The sequence below is a fragment of the Plecotus auritus genome (assembly GCF_963455305.1).
Source record: "Plecotus auritus genome assembly, chromosome: 5".
NCBI classification, from domain to species: domain Eukaryota; kingdom Metazoa; phylum Chordata; class Mammalia; order Chiroptera; family Vespertilionidae; genus Plecotus; species Plecotus auritus.
Genome location: NC_137776.1, coordinates 35,576,586 through 35,598,928, shown reverse-complemented (window position 1 = coordinate 35,598,928; position 22,343 = coordinate 35,576,586). Strand labels below are relative to the sequence as shown.

At 49.2% G+C, this 22,343-nt stretch overlaps 1 protein-coding gene across 12 annotated transcripts in view; it reads right to left on the bottom strand.

Moving 5' to 3' along the window:
• Nucleotides 1-22,343, bottom strand: part of AGAP1 (ArfGAP with GTPase domain, ankyrin repeat and PH domain 1) — a 418,249-nt gene that overhangs the window by 207,223 nt on the left and 188,683 nt on the right. For all 12 annotated transcript variants that reach the window (XM_080670319.1, XM_080670320.1, XM_080670312.1 and 9 more), the window contains 2 exons: nucleotides 3,392-3,519; nucleotides 2,246-2,401 (listed from right to left, as the gene is read on the bottom strand). In XM_080670319.1, coding sequence (XP_080526445.1) covers nucleotides 2,246-2,401; nucleotides 3,392-3,519 — 284 coding nt within the window. The remainder of the gene's footprint in view (nucleotides 1-2,245; nucleotides 2,402-3,391; nucleotides 3,520-22,343) is intronic.

The window sequence follows — 22,343 nt, the reverse complement described above, 5'->3', positions numbered from 1 at the left end:
AGGGTCCGGGATACTGTGTTTGGGCACATTCCAGGGCCACCCTTCACCTGTGGGGACGGGGCTGCTGGAGCGCTCCTTACACAGCCCAGCTTTCAAAGATACTGCCCGGCTCCTCATCTTTCTTCGAACAGACACTAAAGCCAGCGGCCAGTAAACGCAGTCCCTGGACACTCTCCTGAGCTGGGAGGACGGTCTCTCCTCCAGCCCTGCCCTCCGGGAGGGCACAAGTGCAGCAGCAGACGCTCTGGTCCATGCCCAAAGCCCACCCTCTCCGCATCTTCAGCAAGTCAGGTTCCCCAAGTCCACCGAGCCGAGAGCGAGGCACAGCCTGTTCGGTAAGGCGGCTCCTCGCCCAAGTCCCCGCCTGGCGTCCGCAGTGCTGCGGGTGCAGGACAGAGCGGGAGGGCTGCCCCGCCGCCGCCGCCGTCCCTCTCGGTGCGCCTGAAGTCCACAGTGAAGCCGCTCACTCATGCACTCCGTGACATGTGTCAGTCACCTGTTTTCTGCCGACACCTAGCTACCCCCCTCCTCACCTGTCCCACAACCACCTCCGCTTTCCACTCTCAGAAGTCACTTTATGACATCAGTGGCGTGAGAAAAAAGTGAAAGCAATGCCTGAAGTCTCTGCATCTTCCCAGCAGACCCACCACACACAACTACTGCTGCTTCCGGCTCAGAGAGATTAAGTAACCTGCCCAAGGTCAAACAGCTGCTGGCAGTGGAGGCTGGCATCCGAGCCCGCTCTGTCTGGTCCTCTCTGTCCCTCCCGCAGCAGCGTCTGTCAGAACTCACGTGGCACAGGGCACAGCAAAGAAAAGGTATGTGCTGCCAGCAACGGACTGTGGCGGTAACCACTGTCCAGTGGGAAAAGCACTGCCCACATGGGGGGGAGGGGGATGGGTCACACATCAATGCCCCCTCCACACAGGCCCGCAGGTCAGACGACAGGCCACCCCAGCAGAGTCCTCCTTTAGTTCGAGACCGGGAACACTGAACGTTGAACTTCTCTGCACCCAAGTCACTAGTGACCAATCAAAGGAGGTCAGACTGTTCAACAGGGCACCGTGGACACCGGAGCCGGCCGGCCCCTTGGCTGTGGGTCGGCCTGCACAGCGGAGGCCGTTTGGCCGCATCCTAGTCGCCACCACACCCATGAGCAGCTGCCTGCAGCGTGGAACCCTGTCCCAGCCCCCATGCAGTGACAACTCAAAATTTCCCCAGGAATTTCCAAACATCCCCGGGAGCAAAGCCGCCGGCTGGGAAGCATGGTGGATAAGCACATGTAACGCATGCACAGACCAGTCTCGGAGGGACAAGGTCCTCCTCCAGCCCAGGGACCGTCCCACAGAGCCTGACGGATGGGTGCCGTCGCTGGGTGTGTGGAGGGACAGGGGGGAATGCTTCTGCAGTCAGGGGTCCTCTGCCCCAACCACCCTGGGAGCTTCTGAAAGCTACACAAGCACAGAGTCCGCCTTCCCAAGCCTCAGCGCCAGAGCTGAGCTGCAGTTTTTAAAGGCTCCACAAGGACCTGAAGAAAGGCCCGGGTGGACAGCCTTGATGGCCACCAGCCTCCAACACGGGAGAGGTGAGTCCTCGGGCCCTGCAGGCCGGGGAGGGGTCTGTGGGCTGGGGTGGCTTTTCTATCTCACCGGAAAGGCCAGGCACACACGTCTGGGGATTTGGGCAGTTCTGTCATCTCTCTTCTCCCAATGTGACCAGTCTCTAGCTAGAGATCAAGAGAGTCACAGTATCACAGATAATCTTTACACAAACCCCTCTTTCCTTTTTTTAAATATTCTTATTGATTTTAGAGAGATGGAAAGGGAAGGGAGGGAGAAAGGATGGGAGGAAGGAAGGGGGAAAGAGAGAGAGAGAGAGAGAGAGAGAGAGAGAGAGAGAGAGAGAGGGGCAGACCTCAATGTGAGAGAGAACACTGTCTTCTGTTGACACCCTGACCTGACCGGGGACTGAACCTGTAACCCTGCGGTGTCCGGGACAACGCTTCAACCAACTGAGCCACACCAGCCAGGGCCCTCACCCTTCATTTTGACACATGGATCAGAACTACCTGCACACCAAGAAATTCCCATTTTGTTCAATATCTAAACCTGTGCATCCCATAATTTTCTCAGACTTCCATGGAAATCATTGTTAGTCTCATTACTTTAGTTTGGGTTCCACAGATATCACTGAACCATCTGGTGGGCAGATGACTACTAATGGGAATCTCTGAAATCACACTCACGGTGAAAAGGTTGGACCGGCGCTTGGACTGCTTCCGGACGGGCGTCGGGGTGTTGGCAGTGGGAGGGACGTCGATCCGCAGCTCTTTCTGGCTGGTGCTGGGCGTCGATGGGACGGAGGAGGAATAGTCGCTCAAACTCCCACCTCCGTTACTTGTCTGCAATGATTCAAAACCAAGGTTTGGTTAAGGACACACTCCGGAAACCGAACGCCACCTCCTAGGCAGGGTCCTAACGAACAAGCCAGCGAGTCACCCCGGAGAGACGCCCACGCCAGGCTGGGAGCTCCTCGCTGCATCCTCTAACAGGCGCCCATGTGACTAACACCTGTCCAGGAAATGTCCATCAAAACCGTGAGTGCAGGAAAAACAAGCCACGTTCTCTTAAGGGGTTCTGGTTAGGTTCTTCCTAGTGACAATTATTTCATTTACTTTTGAGTAAATAATTGAGAAATGCTGCTGGGAAAGATCGTTTCTACAGGGCCTCAGGGCCGTGGTCATTGTAATGGAGGGCTGCTACCCAATCTAGGTGCACAGGGAGACATCCGTCCACAACTGTCACACCTGCAGGCAGGCGGAAGGAGGGCCAACACAGGGTCATTAAGAAAATGTTTTAATGGATTGATTTGAGAGAGAGAAGGGGGGAAGAGAGAGAGAGAGAGAGAAAGAGAGAGAGAGAGAGAGAGAGAGAGAGAGAGAGAGAGAGAGAGAGAAACACTGATTGGTTGTTCCACTTCCACTTATTTATTCGTTGGTTAATTCTTGTATGTGTCCTGACGAGGGATTGAACCTGCAACCTTGGCGTACTGGGACAATGCTCTAACCAACTGTCCTACCCGACCAGGGCCAACACAGGGTAATTTAAATCAACAGCAAAGACAGCGAGCACAGCTCCCCCATCTCTCTGGGCCAGCTCGCCTCAGCACACTGGCTGTGGCGGGAAATGTTCAAGAATACTTCCCATATAAACCACTTGGCCACAGCAGTTTCCACAGGGAAATGCTAAGCCAATTACCAACTTGCTGTTATTCAGGAAGTTGAAAAGGAAAAGAAAATCCACCTTACGGCTGGCGGCCAACCCTCTGGACAGGCACGGTCTCCTTGGCTCAGGCGAGCCTTCGGGTCCAACCTCTCGTGTGCCCCACGTACCTGGCTGATGTGCACGGCGGACACCTGAGCAGAGCAGACGGAGGAGTGGCTCGGGGAGTTGGGGAGCGACTTGCAGGGCCCTATGGACAGTTGCTGCTTCTTCCTCGTGGCGACAATCTTCTGGGCAACTAGTGGGCAAGGAGATGAAAGAAGTCCACATGAGGCTGGTTTCCAAAGGCAGAGAACGCGGCGGGGACCAGAGCAATTCCTGATTGTTAGGTGGGTGCCTGACATGGACGTGACACTTCCCGGAGCCTCCTCCTTCCCCTGCACCCCAGCTGAACGTGGTCCTGAGCACAAGTTCCAACAACAGAAGGGGCATGTGGCCGTGCCCAGGAATCTTCCTTGGGAGAGCTGCCCCTGGACCATGCCTTCCCTGTGTCTTTCCATCCTGCTGCTTAAAACGCACATGTTGGCTATGGTCCTGGGGGGGCCCCTTGGGGACAAAAGCCACACGTGTGGCGTGTGAGACAGGAGGAGCCCTGCACAGACCGCCTCAGAAACCCCGAGTGTAAAACAGGAAAATACACTCCCATCTTGTTTAAATTATTCTAATAATTGGGTTCCGCCCCCACCCTCAGTCACTTGTAGCAAAAATAATCCTAAGTAAGACAGGACAATGTAACTAAATCTTGAAAAATCAAAAATCTGGTTTTTTTCTTGCATAGCCCAAAGAATCACTCAACTTTGCAAGCTGCCTCACAGAATTATATTCAAGGACATGTAATTATATCAAAGACTTCTTTTTATTTAAATATATTGCTACACACATCGGAAGTTTATCTTAATCAATACGAATCTAAATTCAACCAGCCATGACTTGTCCCGGCAAATAGGCTCGCTGATAAAGCATATTGGATTTAATTGGAAAGGAAGTCAACGATTAGGAAGCTCTTCCTACACCCATAGGTGTCACTGCAGGAGAATAACTACAGCTTTTATTTGAATGGATGTGTGTCTTTGGGGACGAGCTGTAATTAAGTTCAATGATATTCAATCCTTGTGTTTGCCCAGAGAGCTGCTCTTTTTTTGCGGACACCCACGCAAAGGAGCTCATCACTGCCCCCAGCAAGAGGTTACAACACAGAAGGGAGCACACAGCATCCGCAGGCCATTTCTTCTCCAAATGAACTCAACTGTAATAAGGAACCGGTTTGTCCGGAGCTTATGGCCTCCATGTAAATGAATGATAGCATAAATATGATTAAGTGAAAACGCAATATGTAAAAAATGGCTCCCAGAGATGAGAGCCAGCCTCATTAGGTACAGCCCACCTCCAATAGGCCTCTTATCATCCTGAAAGGATGATATCAATTAATTTATCTTCCCGTAGTGTATTGATCATAACCTTCATCAGCTAATCATGTTTAAATTACAGAGGAACAGTGCGGCACTCTGTCATTTCAAAACCATCGGCGTATTGATCTGGGGTCTTTGAAGACGTATATTAGAGGATTTTATAAATCATTATGTGAACTCAAAAATAAAATTTAAGATCAGATTCCAACAGCTGCAAAACATGTGTCGTGCCAGTGAACTGAAATCCCAGAGACCAGGAGTAAATTAAGTTAAAATCATGACTGTTTGGGGGATTGCCCATTTACTTCTTTTTGGAGGAGGGAGGAGAGCAAAAGGGGGTTTCTGATTATCAACTCGAATGCATTTTATTTTACTGCAGCCTCAGAGCCACTCTGCAGTTGCAAGGCCAGAGTGACTTTGATCTGAAAGCTCATTAAAAAGCACACAGGTCCGAATTAACAGGGCTGGGCGTCCAGAGAGCTCTGCAGACATTTCCTGTAAGTGTTTTCCTCACAGAGAGATCTGAGAAGCTTTCTAAGATAAGTCAAACGAATACCCCATCCTTCCTCCGTGGAGACAAGAACAAGTTCACCAGCCAGGAGAACGTTTTTACCTGAGAGACCCCCGTCGAGCACGGACAGGGTGGTACAGAGCATGTGCCGGAGGGTAAGTGTTAAATCCTGTTCATTTAGTTATTGTTCTACCACATTTATTACAAAACACTGGTAGCATTTTTGGTAATACTTTTGGTAAATTCATGCTCATAACTTGTAGCATTTTTTAGCTTTACTCACATTTGTTCTATTTTCCCATACTGTTATATCATACCCAAATGGAAAAAATGAAATTACTTACAAGTATGTTGTTCTAAAATAGACTGTTTCAAAACTACAGGTTAGCCCACAAAAGTAGGGAAAACTCAACGGAGGGCAATGCAAGTATCTGGCTTAAGAAGGAAGAAGATGAGTAAAAGGCCCTGGCCAATGTGGCTCGGTTGGTTGGGCATCGTCCCATGCACCAGCAGGTTGCCAGTTCAATAATTCCCTGCCAGGGCACGTGCCTGGGCTGTGGGCTTGATGGAGGTAGGGGGCATGCAGGAGGCAGCAGATAAATGTGTCTCTCATGTCAATGTTTCTCTCCCTCTCCCTTCCTCTTTCTCTAAAAATCAATAAAAAAATTAAAAGAAAAGAAGAGGACTAGTAAGAGGAAAAGGAGAGGATGAAGCAGCTGTTGTGTAAGGTTTGGCAACCTCTCCACAGTGAGGACGAAAATCTATGGGATCCCCATGAGCTGCCTGCAACCGGAAGACACCACGGCCCATACCTCAAATGATCTTGCAAAAGTTGGGGTGAATCACGATACATGAGAGATGAGATGGTCTATGTGAGTCGGTGAGCTCCTCCCGCAAAACCGAAGCCAATGAAAGGGAACTCCTGTCACCTGGGGTTGGGAGTGGAGTGGGGGCGTTGTTCTATTGTAACTAGAATCATTAACTACTCATATTCAGAATATTTAAATGTTAATAGACTTAAAACATAATTTACCCCAGATTATACTGACTGGGCCATTTTTATAACCTCTGAGTTTTGTCTACATTGGATCATTCAACAAATGAGGATGTTACATATTTTATAGAAACACTAGAGGCCTGGTGTATGAATTCATGCACAGGTGGGGTCGGGCAGGCCTGCCCTGATGGGGGCTGATTGGGGCCTGGCCAGCCAGGGGGAGGGGCTGCGGGAGGTTGGCCACAGGCCCCGCCCCCTATCTGGGCCTATCAGGGCCAGGCTGGCTGGGGTAGGGAGGGGGGTGCCACAAGAGGTCGGCCAGCCCCACCCCTGATGGGGGCGGCCTACTGGGGGCAGATCTGGCTGGCCCCACTCCCGATCAGGGTGGGAGGGTCTAATCAGAGGCAGGGCTGGCCGGGGAGAGGGGCCGCAGGAGGTTGGGGGGGCCAATTTGGGCCCCGAATGGGCCGGTTGGCCGCCGCAGTGCACATTATAGCGACCAGTTGTTCCATCGTTCCGGTCGCTTGGCTTTTAAATACATAGATGTGTGGATGAGTGAATCAAACAGAACACAAGCACGGAGGTTTCTTAGAAGAAGAGGAAACCCTTACCACTGAGAAGTGATGTTTCCTTGATTCTGGTGACCCATGTCCCTACACAGTTGCCAGGGGAGCGAAGTGGCCACGGTGTCAGCAGCATCCACTGCAAATGTTCTCGGTTTTGCTGATACCAGCCAACTTCTCGAACCCGCTGGCATTTCCACACTAACGCTCACTGCTGTTTCAGGTCACTTCCTCCCACCATTTTGAATTTGATTTAGGTAATCCATAACAGATACCCTTAATTAACCCCTCCAATTGTATCTATATACACTGTATAAGCTTCAAAACCAAGCAAGGAGATCGCCAGTGCCCGGGGGGAGAGTGTGGGGGTCGCTGGGGGCTGGCAAGGGCCCCTGCTTGACCTGGGTCATGAATTTGAGACCATTTTTAAAGCTAATCCCTTAAGTATACTTCCATGTACGTATTTCCATCCTTCAATTTAAATGTAAGCAACAAGAAAAGTGAGTTAGACATTTACTATCTCCACAAATTTTAAATTTTCCATCAGATAGATGACAAATGGCACCCTTTAATTAGTGGTAAAACTGAGACTCAGCTCCCAAATCAGACCTCATTAAACGCTGGCGTGGTGCCCAGCGCCTGCTTCCGCTTTGCTTTTCCCATCATTCCCACTAAGATGGGAAGAATAGGCCCGGCTACCCCAGGAAGCAGGCCCGCCGCTGACGATCACCCGCACACAGCGCCCCGGCCTCTTCCCTCCTTTACATCTGACGCTGAGCCAATCCACAGATGCAAACAACAAGGCAGAGGGGACCACAGCAGAGCAGGGGCTCTGTCAGGCGGCCTGTATCCCCCAGTGCTGGACACTGCCTTGGGGCCAGGAGACACCCTATTTCCCCGCCAGCATCCCCACAAGATCCTAGCACATCCAGGACAGGGACCATGTGTCCCTTTGCTCTGACCTTTGTCCTGACCTCTCACTCTCTCCATGATCCTTCAATTTCATTTGGGGAACAGATAAAAGAGGCCCAGGAGGGGCTCAGCCAATGCCTGTTAAACTCAATTTTCACAATCTGCCTTCTTGAAAGCAGCCCGACTGTCCCCGACGTCCCTCCCACTCTCCTGACCTCCTCAGCCCGGACACTGGTGATGGTTGGGAGGGGGCATCTTACTTGAGTTCTGGGCAGCAGTGGATGTCGCTGCAGGTACCCTCCTGTCCTGCCTGCCTCCCTCCTTCCGTGACCCCAACATTCCTGTTTCCTCCCCCGCCTGCAGCTCCTCCTCCTTCCCTGGCTCTGCCACGTGGTGGACTCCGGGTTTCCCTCTCTCACCCTGTTCGGTCTCCGTGCCCTCCCCCGCAGCCTCTCCACCTCGAGGCCCATGGCTGCAAGTCCACATAACAGCCTGGGCTTCCTACATTCTAGAACCGTGTCTCCAAGCACCACTTGCAGCTCCTGGGCAGAAGGGAGGGAGATGAGATGTCTCGACATCCACAGGGCCCAGCCCGAGCCTCCCCTTGGCCACCAGACCTGCTTCTCCAGATTCCCCGGCCACTGACCAGCCTTGCCCCTCACACACGCAGTAGGAGACATGATGGACGGTAGATTCTACCACCAGAATCTCTCTCAAGTCATCGTCACTGCCACTGCCTCCACCAAGACCTCATCTTTCCATGCCGGTTAACAAAAGCAGTCCGCTCCACAGCCGCCCAAAGGATACGCTGCAGGTGACCTCTTATCAGGCCAATCGTCCTGCTTATAGTCTAACAGCTCCCCATCCTGCAGACACCCTGAACCTCCTCACACAAGGGGCCCCCATGGCTGTGAGGTGAGTGCTCTGCTTTTCACGCAGTGGGATGCCCATGACCCTGACACTCCTGCCCCATCACAGGTCCTCCTGCAAATGGGAGGGGTGACACGCCCAGCAGGCGTGGGAGGAGCGGCCTATCCCTTCCCAGTGCCCGAAGCTCAGGGCTCAGTGTGGGCTCCTCGGGGCCTGCGACCTGACAGACAGTCTATGGGACCCTGGTTTCCAGTACAGGAAGCCAGGCAAGCTTCATCTTCCAGGGCCATTTACCAATTCATTAGTAATGATGGGATCGTCCTGGGGCCCAAGTCTCTTGTCTCATTTCTTAACTGGTTCAGAACCCCACGGTGGCCAAGGAGGCCTTCAAAACCCCACGTCCCCCACATTCCCAGTCCATAGCCTACATACAACCAGATGGAAGTCCCACAGCTGCCACGGCCACTGGCCCTCTAACGCCTGTACCTCAAGCCGCCACCCCCGCCCAGAACACGCCTTCCATCTCCCTGTGGCCGTGTCCTCGCAGAGCCCCCACCTCAGCACCACCGCTCTTGGAGCCTTCCTCTCCTACCCATCCAGACTGCTCCGTGGAGGCCCCAAGCCCCAAACACCCACAGGTGCGAATGTGGCCGGCTCTACATCTCACCTGTACCTGGACTAGGTACAGCTGTGTGTGCACGGACATGTATACAGGCACACACGTATGTACAGTGTATACGTATGTGTGCCCACACGTCACACACACATGGAGAGGGGTATGTTGATGAAGGGACGCAGCTCTAGTCCTTGCCCTGAATCCTTAGAGCCTGGTGCATAGAAACTGCTCAGTAAACGACTCGCCCTGTGACCCCTCACACGAGGTTCTGCCTCCTGCTCTGGACCAGGGCAGGGTCGCCTCTGAGACTCCTTGTGCATGGCACCAGCTGGCACCCACACCATCCAAAATTAAGCACAAATCAAGCTTTTTAATTTCATTAATGATTATGACATTTTTGTCATAGTCCAATAAATGTTAGTGAATTTAATCAGCAAAACATTCTCTGTGGATTAAATGATTGACTTGAATTAATCAATTCACAAGGACTTCCGCAGGGCCACCTGTGAGCCGGGAAAGGTAGGGGAGGAGGCAGGAAAAGAGAGGCACCACCTGGTCTCTAATCTCAGCAGCTTCTACTCCAGGAGCAAAATCCTCACCCCTCCATCAGGAGCTCCCCTTCTCCAGAGATGGGCCGAGGCGGGTCCCTTGTCCCACATCCCCCTTTCTTCACTCATCATTTACTCAGCTCCTCCACCCAACCTTCTCCCCAAGCAGGTCCCCAGAGCCCCAAACAGGCTGATCCTCCCTCCCCGCTTCCCCCCAGTCCACTGGAGCCTGGAGATTTAAGTGATCAAGTAGCTTTGTGATAATCTCCTTCTAAACATTCTACACGATTCTGTCCTTTCCAACATCAACTTCTGTTCCATGAGCTTTGCAGTGTCTTTGGGACTCTGCAGGGCTCTCCAAGCAGGAGTCCCAAGGACCCCTCCGGCTGTGCTGGAGGCAGATGCCTTGTGGGAGTGGGGTGGGGAGGGGGGGCCTAGCTGAGGGTGGCCCTGGGGAGAAGCACGCAGACTTGAAGAGGACAATTAGATGCCAAGTGGACACGGTGTGAATGAAGCCAATGTGAGGGAAAGGATGATTCTTCAGCTCCTGAGAACGGCCTAGGCAGCACCGGAGGCCAGTCCGGGTGGGGGTGGGGAGATCCATAGTTTTGAGTAAGCTATGTTAGACAGGAACTTAAGTATGAATGATAAATCTAATAAAAATATTTTTAATGTTTATAATAGACACACTTGTGAAAATCAACTGGCTTGAGACTCCAACTTTACTCCACAGAAACTTCACTCCATTTCAGGACACCAGGTGCACCCGGTCCACCTCCGCTGGTGCCAGCACCCCAAGGCAGCGTGTCCTGCACCATCCACCGGGCGCCTCCCTCAGTACCAGGGTGGGGGCAGGGCTGAGAGAACACCCATAAATAATGAAACCACCAGCGACTGTAAATCTTCCAGCAACAAATAAAAGATCCCCTAACGTCTCAACTCAGTTTTAAATTACAGTTGAGTGATCATTAAACTATCTTATTAATTAAGAAGAAATTAATTACCAAATTATCTGTGTAGTTCTGAATTTGTGACTTAGGAGTGAAAAGAAATGTGAAGTGGATTTTTTCTCAAAGTTAATGAATGTTAAAGGGTGTGTTCTGTATGATGGTAACCCATCTCCTAGGTTTATTTCCATATCGTCTATGTTTCAAGTACAGAGGCTGTGCCCAAACACTAACAAAATGAAAACTCTGTGTGTGTGTGTGTGCACGCGCGCGTGCACGTGTGTGTATGCTTGAAGGTCTCTTGGGTTGTTTGATGCCTTATGACAATTAGTGAACCACTGGGAGCCACACTCGGGAACCCTGGCACCGACACACTTGTACATCCTGCCAGACGGTGCTGCCTGTCGGAGAATAGTCAGTTCACGTGCCAAGGCAATGGGCCAATGTGACTGGCCGCCGATTCTTCTGTAAATGCCAGGCATCATGCTTTACCTGCACTCCCAGGGCCAACATGTACCTGGCCCTCATCAAGCCCTGGCCACCTGGATAAAGGAAGGAACGCAGAATCCCCAATGGGGATGGGCAAGAACATATGAGAAGGTGAGGGAGAAGAGTCACAGGGGAACTGGAAATACATTTTTAGAATCTCATATGCAAAGAAGAGTGACAGTGTGGGCTCAATTCTTAAGGCACCAGGAGGCCATTAAAACTATTTCAGGACAAATGACAAGATGCTTTGGAAGGACACGTGGTTGGTTTGGAAGATGCACGCCATCCCTATCTGGACTCTGGAGGAAAGAGTGGGGGTGGGGGTGTGCTCTGTGACAGAGGTCCCAGGGTCTGGACTCAGGAGCCTGGCTCCCAGGGCTTAGAGCAGCCATGGGCAAACTACAGCCCGCGGGCCGGATCCGGCTGTTCTATCCGGTTCTCTTGCTCTCCCCTCCGCTCCTTTACTTTGAATTTATATTAGTTCACACAAACACTCCATCCATGCTTTTGTTCCGGCCCTCCAGTCCAGTTTAAGAACCCATTGTGACCCTCGAGTCAAAAAGTTTGCCCACCCCTGGCTTAGAGGCACAGTGATATTTTGTTTTGAGACTCTCATACCTGAAACTGCTCTGACTCTACCCTTACTCCTGTTTTATCGATGATGCAAAACAACCAAAAGAAGTTCTAAGGTGAGAGAAGTCGTTTGGCTGAACCCCCGTTTACAACCCTTCAAAGCCGACTTGGACATGGAACCTACACCGAGTTATGGTTCCTGAAACCTGAGAAAGTGCCCGGACCCTGTCCTTCAACAAAAGTTAGACTTCACTTCGGCACAGTGACCCGCAGGAGAAACTCAGACCCTCGTCCAGCAAGGTGGCCAGTGTTCCCGCCACGCCCTTCAAAAATCGCCCCGCCGTCCTCTCGCGGCCTACTTGCCCCATCAAAAGCCCTGCTTCACACGGACACCACGTCTATGGTTCTCAAAACGGGTCTGACCTGAGCATGTGCATGTTTCCACAAAACAATCAGCCACCAGAACAGTTCCTACTTACAGCTGCTACTAACCCGGAAGGACAGGTGTCCTACACCTGGACAGGTCACGAAGGTCACTGGAAAGGCTCTTGTGTGCATCTCTGGGTCCTTGTCAGTGGGAACCTGAGAGGCTCCGGCCAAGGATCAGCGGCCCGATGGCCCCCAGGCCTCGGGCAAGTCTTCAGGAGAAAGGGTTTGGTGGGGAAATCCTGGAGGACTCACTTTCTAAGCACCTACACACATACTCTGACAATGTTGCTATGGCATTAAAAGGAAAAACCCTGTGACCCAAGACGGGAGGGACGTGGCAAAAAACCCAGACCCCTTTGATTTCTTCCAGCGAAGTGTTCAACGTCCACAAAGCAATGAAGTCTGAATTCTTAATCTGAGATTCAGTTCTTGTCTGTATTCTTTTTATCTCTTGTATTAAAACAAATTTATCTTCATTTATGTCACAATTACCTATTACGGTTGTTAATTTGCTGGAAATGAAGCTATTGTTTAATTGCTCCTATTAACCGGGATTGAAATGCCGGCTGTAATAAACAGTTACCTTCAGGACGGGCAAAGTCACGGCTGCTGACAGGAATTTCAGAATTTGAGAAAGAGGGGAAACGTCTACCGTGTCCAGGCAGCTGCAGTTCCCGCTTCCTTTCAGAGAAAGTGAAAGAACATAAAACTAAAAAAAAAAAAAAAAAAAAAAAGAGCTGGTCTTTCAGATTTTTTATTTTAATATATGTTTTTATTGATTTTTTTTAGAGAGAGAGAGGAAGGGAGAGAGAGATAGAAACATCAATGATGAGAGAGAAGCATCGATCAGCTGCCTCCTGCAGGCCCCACACTGGGGATTGAGCTTGGAAGGGGGGGCATGTGCCCTGACCAGGAACTGAACCGTGACCTCCTGGTACATGGGACGATGCTGAACCACTGAGCCATGCCGGCTGGGCAATCTGACGTTTTTTATATGTGGACTCAATGATGATGTAAAGTTATTATTTGTGGCAACAAGGACATCAAATTATCTCCCAGGAGACACACATCCCCCTTCTTCACAGCACTAATGTCCCTTAAAATGGAGTCCCAAAGTGTAATTGCCCTGGGGTGCCCGAGTCCCACACACTGGGCTGACAGGCAGTGGGAAGCAAGATGTTGACCCTGCTGGGGTTTCAAGCCTCTGAAGGGCACAGGGACCATGTCCAGACCCATCGGACTGCAAACATCCACTCCTCTGAAAATGAAGTTTCAGTTCATCCCAAGATCATGTTGTCAAATGCCCTTCAGTCAGTCTGGGCACGGGCTGCTGGGGCCCCACCCTCAATCAGCATTTCTCCCCTCGGAGAAAAGGAGGTGCTGCGCAGGGCACGGCCTGGAGGTCCCAGGACTCCACAGCTCCCGTCAACAGCATGCCCAGTGCACGGTCAGCCCCGGCCATTCCAGGGACCCTCCAAGCCTAACCCTCTGCTCACGCACGCTGTCTGGCCTTCCTTAGCACCACACTCACTGCCTGAGTCCAGCACCCTCGTCCGAGACCTTGCCACACCAACCCTCCTTCCCTGTGGGGCCCTGGCGGGTTTCCCTCTCTGCATGCCAACCGAATTTAAAATCTGTCACTCCCCAGGCCCTCACTATGCTCAGGGATGGGGGGTTCTTCACCCAGGTCCAGCCCAGCCTGAGGGACTTGTTCTGTGTCTCTGGCTCCTTGTCCAGGACCCTGGGACCAGAGAAAGAACACAATCGTGCCGGGATTGGGCATAAAAGTGATGCTTGGTGATTGCCCAGAGAAGCAGGACGCCACGCTGGGACGGGCCTGTGCTCCTGACTAGTCCTGGCCCCAGGTACCCTTGTGCCAGCTCACGCTGCTTGGTGCCCGAGCAGTGACCTTCAGGAGGCACCCAGCTCTGCCAGTTGGTCCCCTGGACCTCATGGACCAAGGGCTTCTCCTTCAGGACCCCACCAGCTCAGGGTAGGACAGCTTTTCTCTTCTCTTCACACTGCAGTGAGACACAGGGCTGAGCCCCACCCCGTCCAGCCCACCTCACCTTCAGCATGGTTATTCCACGTCACTGAATGATCCTGAACACAGTGCGCAGAGATGAAAGCAGCTAACACAGCTCAGGGTGATCTGAAATGTAGAAAGTGTGCAAAAAGCACACAGTACAGACCTTTCAAAGAGCGGAGCAGCCAGCCGGTGTGGGTCAGTGGTTGAGCATGGCCCCGTGCACCGGAGGTCACCAGTTCAATTCCCGTCAGGGCACATGCCTGGGTTGAGGGCTTAATCCCCAATAGGGGGCATACAGGAGGCAGCAGATCAATGTTTCTCTCTCATCAATGTTTCTATCGCTCTCTCCCTCTCCCTCCCTCTCTCTGAAATCAATATAAATACAGTTTATAAAGCGGAGCTTTCTGAATGAGGGTGAGATGAGGTTCTCACCAAGGCCCAGGTCAGCACGGAGACAGACACCGACCAGAAAGCATCTGTCGGGCCGAGACAGGGCCCAGTGCAGACCTGTCCCCCAGGCCCAGAGGGGATTAACTTCCTCCCTCACTCGTTCTCACGCCGGATGCAAATCAGCACTTTCCAGACGAGGCAGCGCGGCCCCCAATAAATTGGCAATACAATTAGATGGCAGGCGAGGACCTGAAAGATAAATGGCTGAAACACAGAGGGGAAAAATGAACCTGTCACTTCTCCTCGACTCATCAGGCTGTCTCCCAGAGCGGGCTGATGGCTGCCGAGCGAAGGCTTCTGACACCCCGAAGGCGAAGGCTCACCCTGGAGCACTTTAGACCGCACGGGGCCCCCTAGACTTTCTGCACCAGGGAGGCTCAGGACCCCTTTCCAGACCCACGATGTCTTGAAAGGGCCAAAGACGGGTCACGAAATGTGCTCACAGGGCTGATGAGTGACGTGAAGGCGAGACCACGGAGAGACGCCTGTGGTGCCGCAGGCGGGGCTGACGGAGGAGAAGGGGCTGCAGAAAGGGATTTAAAACGTGAAAAAAGAAGAGATGCCACAAAAAATGAGGAGCGCACAAAACTGATGGTGTGAAATTATCCAAGCGAGAGAAATGGCACACGAATGTAAAGAAAGATGAGGAGATGCTGACAAGAATAGAAGACGGAAAGGGTCCAAAATAAGAGACTGCATCAGACTTAACAAGGCTGTAAAAGGATGCTGAAAACAGGAACCTTGAGACAAATACAGTCAAGTATAATAATTGGTTTTCTTCTTAAAAAATTGATATAGTTTGATTAATACCCGTTTAACCAAATCTATCCGTTTAATTTCCTTCCTGTTTTAAGATACACACGCTCCCCAGAGAAGGGCGTTCAGACATGGCGCGAGCCCCAACCCCCCTTGTCACAGGAACGGTCCCCTTCAGGTATCTTGTACTTGGCAAGAAAAATGGACATATCTATTCCCACCAAAGCTGTTTTCCTATTTCCAAAAATAACTTTCCTTACAACCATCTCCAGAAGCAAGACATTTTCTTCCTGAAGTGGGGGAGACGACGTCTTGGTTGGAGCCTGAGAACACGACCCCTCTCCTCCCAGCTCTGTGAGCGAGGAGCCCGCAGAGGTGGCCCCGCATGGAGGCCTCCGGGAGGTGACAGTGACACACAGGCTGGATTAGGCCATGCATTGTGATGCAATTAGGAAGAAGGATGAGATGACAGAACAAATTTCCACTCGCTCTTCACGGCCTTTGTGCACGGAGTCACAGGAACGCACTCCCCACACCCACCAATTACTATCTAACCGGCACCGTCCCCCGGAAACCCACCCTTCCAAACGGAACATTCCTTTGGGTGAGTTTTGCCTTTTGTGATCTTATAGCGATAGCAGGCATTTATGTCATGTGAATTTGAGAGCCCAAATAAAGAAATGGCACAGCATTCTATAGAACTAGTATAGGACTTGAGACAATTCTTCCCCCATGGATCACGGTTACAGAAGAGTTAAGTATATATAGCGCAGAGAAACTTTCAGTAAGTTTCTTTTTCCTTTAAAAAGAAATTAAGTTTATCAATTGCCACGGTAATTACTCACAGTACCTCAGGTAATTAAAAGGGATCTAAATCTAATTTTATTTACGTTTAGAATACCTGAGGTCATTGCCGATCAAGATTTCACGTTTGTGACTAATAATGTTTAAGTGTTAATTAGACTTCAGCAGAGAATACTGATTGATTTTTGAATTTGTAATCTGCTGTGATTGGAGGTAACCAATAGGGATAGTAAAAGTCATACTATCTCTATCGGTTACCTCCAATTTCTATGAATTATTGAAATTCTTAAAAGAATCAAGGATGCATTTCAATTTTGGAAAGGCTCATTTAAAAAAATAGAGTTCACAATAATACTGCACATCTCTCTCTACCAGTGAGTGAGAAAGTTCTTCACATTAAAGTCAGTTTATATGAGCCAATCTTTTCTTTTTTTTTTAAATAATACCCACCCTAGGATATTTTTTCCATTGATTTCTTAGAGAGAGTTGGGGGGAGGGAGGGCGGGTAGAGATACATTGATGTGAGAGAGACACATCAATTGGTTGCACCCTGCATAAGTCCCGGAGCTGGGGATCAAACCTGTGACCCTTCAATGTGTGGGCCGACACTCTAACCACTGAGAAAACCAGCCAGGGCTATTTGAATCCACCTTAATGTAAAATACCTACAGTAATACTTTAAATGGATTAACAACTGTTTTGATTTCCCCTAAATTATTAACATGCAAAATTTTATTTATTTTGCTGTTATATCACCTAAGGATATTTTCCCATTGATTTTTAGGAAGAGTGGAAGAGAGAGGGAAAAACAGAGAGACACACCAATGTGAGAGAAACACATTGATTGGTTGCCTCCTGCATGAGCCTGACCAGGACCCGGGCTGGAGAGGAGCCTGCAACCAAGGTACTTGCCCTTGACTGGAATCGAACCTGGGACCCTTTGGTCTGCAAGTCGACGCTCTATCCAGCTTGGGCAACATGCAAATTTTAAACATGCACAAAAGTTGAAAGGATCTGAGTGAACGCCCATTTCCACACACCTGGACTTTATCATTGTAACATGCTGCTACACTTGCTGTATGAGATATACAACCATCTGCCCATCATCTTATTTTCTGTTGTATTTTAAACGTTGCAGACATCAGTTCATACTCCCCCTACACAGTTCAGCCTGGGCATAAATAATTTACATTCATTAACTGTTCAAGGTTCCTTTTTTGAGAATAAATGTCCAAATCATGAAATGTAAAAATCTGAGTTGTACCCTTCCATGAGTTTCAACAAATGACACCTAACTCAGGTCCCCATGAAGATTCAGAATATGTCCACCCCTCAGGGTGTCCCTCATGCTCCTCTCCCCCGACACTCCCCTTCACTTCCTCACAGCCACCGATTTTTTTAAAAAAAGCCACAGATTAGCTTTGCCTGTAGAACTTCAGGTAGACGGAAGCGTTCATTTTGTACTCTTTTACATGTGCCTCTTTTCCCTCAGCATCATGTTGCTGTTGTGTGTTTTTTTTTTTGTTTGTTTTGTTTTGTTTTGTTTTGTTTTTAAATATATTTTATTGATATTTTACAGAGAGGAAGGGAGAGGGATAGAGAGTTAGAAACATCGACGAGAGAGAAACATCGATCAGCTGCCTCCTGCACACCTCCTATTGGAGATGTGCCCGCAACCAAGGTACATGCCCTTGACCGGAATCGAACCCAGGACCCTTCAGTCCGCAGGCCGACGCTCTATCCACTGAGCCAAACCGGTTTTGGCTGTTGTGTGTTTTTTTAAAAAAAATAAATTCTTATTGACTTCAGAGAGGAAGGGAGAGGGAGAGAGAGATAGAAACATCAATGATGAGAGAGAATCATTGATCGGCTGCCTCCTGCACTCCCCACACTGGGGATCGAGCATGACCTCCTGGTTCATAGGTCGACGCTCAACCCCTGAGCCCCTCTGGCCGGGCTCTCCATCATGTTTTGTAGGTGCACCCATAGTCAGGAGCTCTCACATGCACAGCGAGGTGGAGAGTCACAGGCCAGAGGGACAGTCAGCACCTCTCTTATCAGGGAGACAACAGGCCTTCAAGCCTTTCCCCTCGATCCCTGGGGAAGATGTGCTTCCCCTCCTCATTGTCACTAACAGATGAGGAAGGGCCCAGAGTTTTAGAACATTAAGCCTATTTTTTAATGTATCTGACTGGGAGTGTATATGTTAGCGGTAGGTGAAAGGTTATAATGACTCTTTAGATCACAAGTTCAAAACCATTTCCTCTTTACCCTGAAGTCTCACTTTAATCCACCCTAAGGCAATGTCCTTCATGAACAAAACACTGAGAAATGTTGTCCTTGGTGACATCATGGCTCAAACTCACCGGAAAAAAAAAAAATGGCATTAGGCCCTGGCCGGTATGCAGTGGTTGAGCATGGTTCCATACACCAAGAGGTCGCCAGCTGGATTCCCAGTCAGGGCACATCCCGGGTTGCAGGCTCAATCCCTGGTAGCGGACCTGCAGGAGGCAGCTGATTGAAGTTTTTTTTTCTCACATTGATGTTTATCTCTCTCCCTCTCTCTCTCTCTCAAATCAATAAAAACATATATATTTTTAAATGGCATTAAATTAAAAAAAAAAAAGCCCTGATGGACACTTTACAAACAAGTCACAGAATAGCAGCGTAGATTCTCACACCTCAACCTATATACACACCAGCAGGTCACAAAAGTTATGTGTGTCCCAACCGTTTAAAAGCTTACACACCACACACACACTTTATTGGACTCGCAGTAGCAGACAGCACCGCCCTATGAGGCCAATCCCATCCCTGCAGGTGCACAGCTCCCCACGCATATGACAAAAGGCACCTCACCCCAACACCTGACCAGGTTTACCTGTATCGAAACTGTGACAATTAATCACACAACACACTGTACTTCAACGCCATTCAAGCGTGATGTTTAAAGAGAAAGAAGGAACCGATTGTGAGTTTCATTAAGTTATTCAAACAAGGCAGATTTTTTGGGGGGTGTCTGTAGTTCTCCCACTGACACTGCCACCATCCCGCTTTAGGTACTAACGGCATTATCTGTCCACATATAAGCTCTCCTAGTCAAGCTTTGGAAATTCAATTTGAGGGAAAACCCCAACATGGAGAGATGAAAAGAACTCAAGTTTGTGCTAGCTAATAATCCAAATCATTAGTATCTATCTCAAGAATGAGAGGAAGCATTTTAAAGGAACCCTCTTTCTTCATTGCAGACCCTCAAAGTATGTCTGTGTGTGCACCACTTCAGTAAAAGGCAAGTTACAGCTCAGGAAATTTAATACGCTGAAGGCAGCTTAGAAAATCTGGGTATATATATATATATATATATATATATATATATATATAAATGAGAAAAGATAATAAAGGTATTGCCTTTGTCTTTATAACGGACTCCTCTTCTGATAGTCAAAACACACAGAGCGAGGGAGAGGACAACCTGCAGGCAGGCCACGGAGCCACCGCGGGCTGGGGGTCCCGCCCACACAACAAAGTATCAAAATCAGGCGAGTCATAATATGTTGCTGGTGGGGGGTGTCTTATCTTCAATTTGTAATAAAACACACCTGTGAAGCGCAAGAACTCTAAGCACAATGAAACGCGGTCTGCCGGAAGAGTAGCCACAGCCATCCCTCAAATGTGCTCAACTTCATCCAACAAGGACGCTGAGTCAGTGCAGAAGATGATGCTGTCCATGGTCTGCACCTTCAGCTATAGCCTCTGTCCAAGAGGGTGCCTGCCAACTCCACCTGTGCCCCTCAAAGAGCTGGTCCCGCTGTCCAATCACAGGCCTGAACAACAATCCACAGTCAACAGCAGCCTACCAGGGATCAAGGGGCCCACAGTGTGCCACTGGCTGTCAGGAATTCCTTGCAAACCAGAGGCACTCCAGCAGGAGAAAAAGAGAGTTGTGAAAAGATATGCGTCCCCCAACAGCAAACTGGTGATAGAAACAGTCCATCTACTTGTGTAGTTTTCAAAACAGCTTCAGTTGGCTATGTCGTGGCTCAGGGGAGCACTGGACACCCCCTGCCACCGAAGCTCCTCGGTGCTGAAGACTGGGAGTGCAGGAATGACCAGTGTCCACGGAAAAGACGCCTGCGTTCAGGAGGCATGACCGAGTCTCCACGGAAGACTCAACTCTCCGGCTGTGCGTCCCCAGCCTTTGGAAGCATTTACCTGAATTCAACACAGGGAAGGCATCACAGGACATTTATTATAAATCCCACAAAACACGTGAGGCCCCTTTGCACTTTAATCATTTGCCAACAGTTACAATAAGATTGTATTAAAAATTTAAACGGTTCTACTTAAGCAATTTACCTTCAAATGTCCATTTCCAGGGAATGAATCCGGGGATATGAATGTCGCACCCTTGGCCAGATTTATGGCGCCCAAGAATTTTTCTCCTGATACGGTTCTGATGAGTGAAGTTTAATGACTTTAGTTTTATTACTTTTTAAGCACTTAATGGGAAAATTTAGACGTTTTCACAAGACTGAGCTTCAACAAGAATGGTACATTAAAAGATGACAGGTAGGGAAAGGTCTCCGAGATTACTTTAGAGGCACCCAGATTAAATACAACCAGTGCAAATCGTAAGACATGACGAATATCACAGGCTTGCCTCGACCATTATTATTTTCCCCCTAATGTCTTAAATAGTCCAGAGAATATTTAACAGAGTCGCCATGGAGAATTTTATTATTATACATGTAAAATTTTAAAGCCATTTAAAAAACGCCACAGTATTTAATTTCCCCCCCACACGTACAGCTACCTACCATAGGGAGGTTACAGAGCAAATGCCATAATTATCTCCGTGTAATTACCTACGCCCTGGCAGGCAGCAACTGTTTCTACCACCAGCCAGACTGATAGCAGGAAAGCGATCTTTCAGATGCTCGGAAGTGAATCTCAAAGTTTTCAGGGCACTTGAAGTAATTTTCCCCCAACTTAAGCCCACACAGCTGTGATCCCTTGGATTTCAATTAATGCCGAGGCAGTAATCCTATCAATCACCGAGGACTATAAATTTCTTATCTTTCTCATTAGCTACACCGCTGCACAGCTTAAATATAAACACACCTTGCACGGGACTGTAAATTATGCGGCACGAGCGCTCTACCCACCGTCAGGAGGCACAAGAATAATTTGAGCAAATCCGAGGTGCGATGGCCCAACTAAAGCTGATTTACACGTCTCAAAAAAATAAACACCACCGCCAGTCACCCTGACAGCACAGCTCCTTGAGTTTGCTTATTTGGCTTAAAACCCGTAATGACGCATCTTTATTAGTATTACTAAGTTTTATGTGCAAAATCCAATTTTCTGTGGAAATATATTTTTTGCTGCATCTGCCAATAATATCTTTTGCGGTTACCTTTAGCTATTCATTTTTTTTAGACCTAAATTCCTCAACTTATTTTTTAAAGCTGTAAAAAATAAAGCCCCACAAAACTATCATCTTGAAATAAAATCAGGGACAAGCGACTGCATGCAGACTTGGGGGTGGGCAGGGGCGGCTGCTTTCTCAGAAACCTCGTCAGGCTAACATGATGACAACAATTTTCTGAGCCTCACGTGAACAGCTTTACCGTGTTTTCTCTGAGGACATGGTGCCATCCAAGCCTTTAAGGAAACAAGCCTTGAAGAGTAGTTTTTTATAAGGTACAAACTTATAAAGCAGCTCAAGGGGTCAGACACTTGGGCTGCGCTGTTTTGATGGCTGACCATGCTTCTGCCATGAGCTTCCAGTTTCCCACCACATCCACTGCATGCCTAATTTAATTAATTGTATCTTTCAAATGAAAATGGATGTAGCACATTAACATACTATACACTTGCAGTCTGCAAAGGAAGCCAGGGGCAGGGTGTCTCCAGCCGTGACCACACTGCCACCTAGTGGCCATACGGTGACTTGCCTGATGTTTCTGAGAACTGTCTGCCTGGATTTGACACATTCGAGAGCAGCCAGATGTGCTATATGTAAGGAGTTTCAGGAGAATATGCCATGATGAGAACTGTTTACATAATACGGTATGAAATGCAGACAATATTAATCACAAACTGTTTTCAGATTACAACCCTCCCAAGAGGTGAGGCAAACAGCCAAGCCAAAAAACA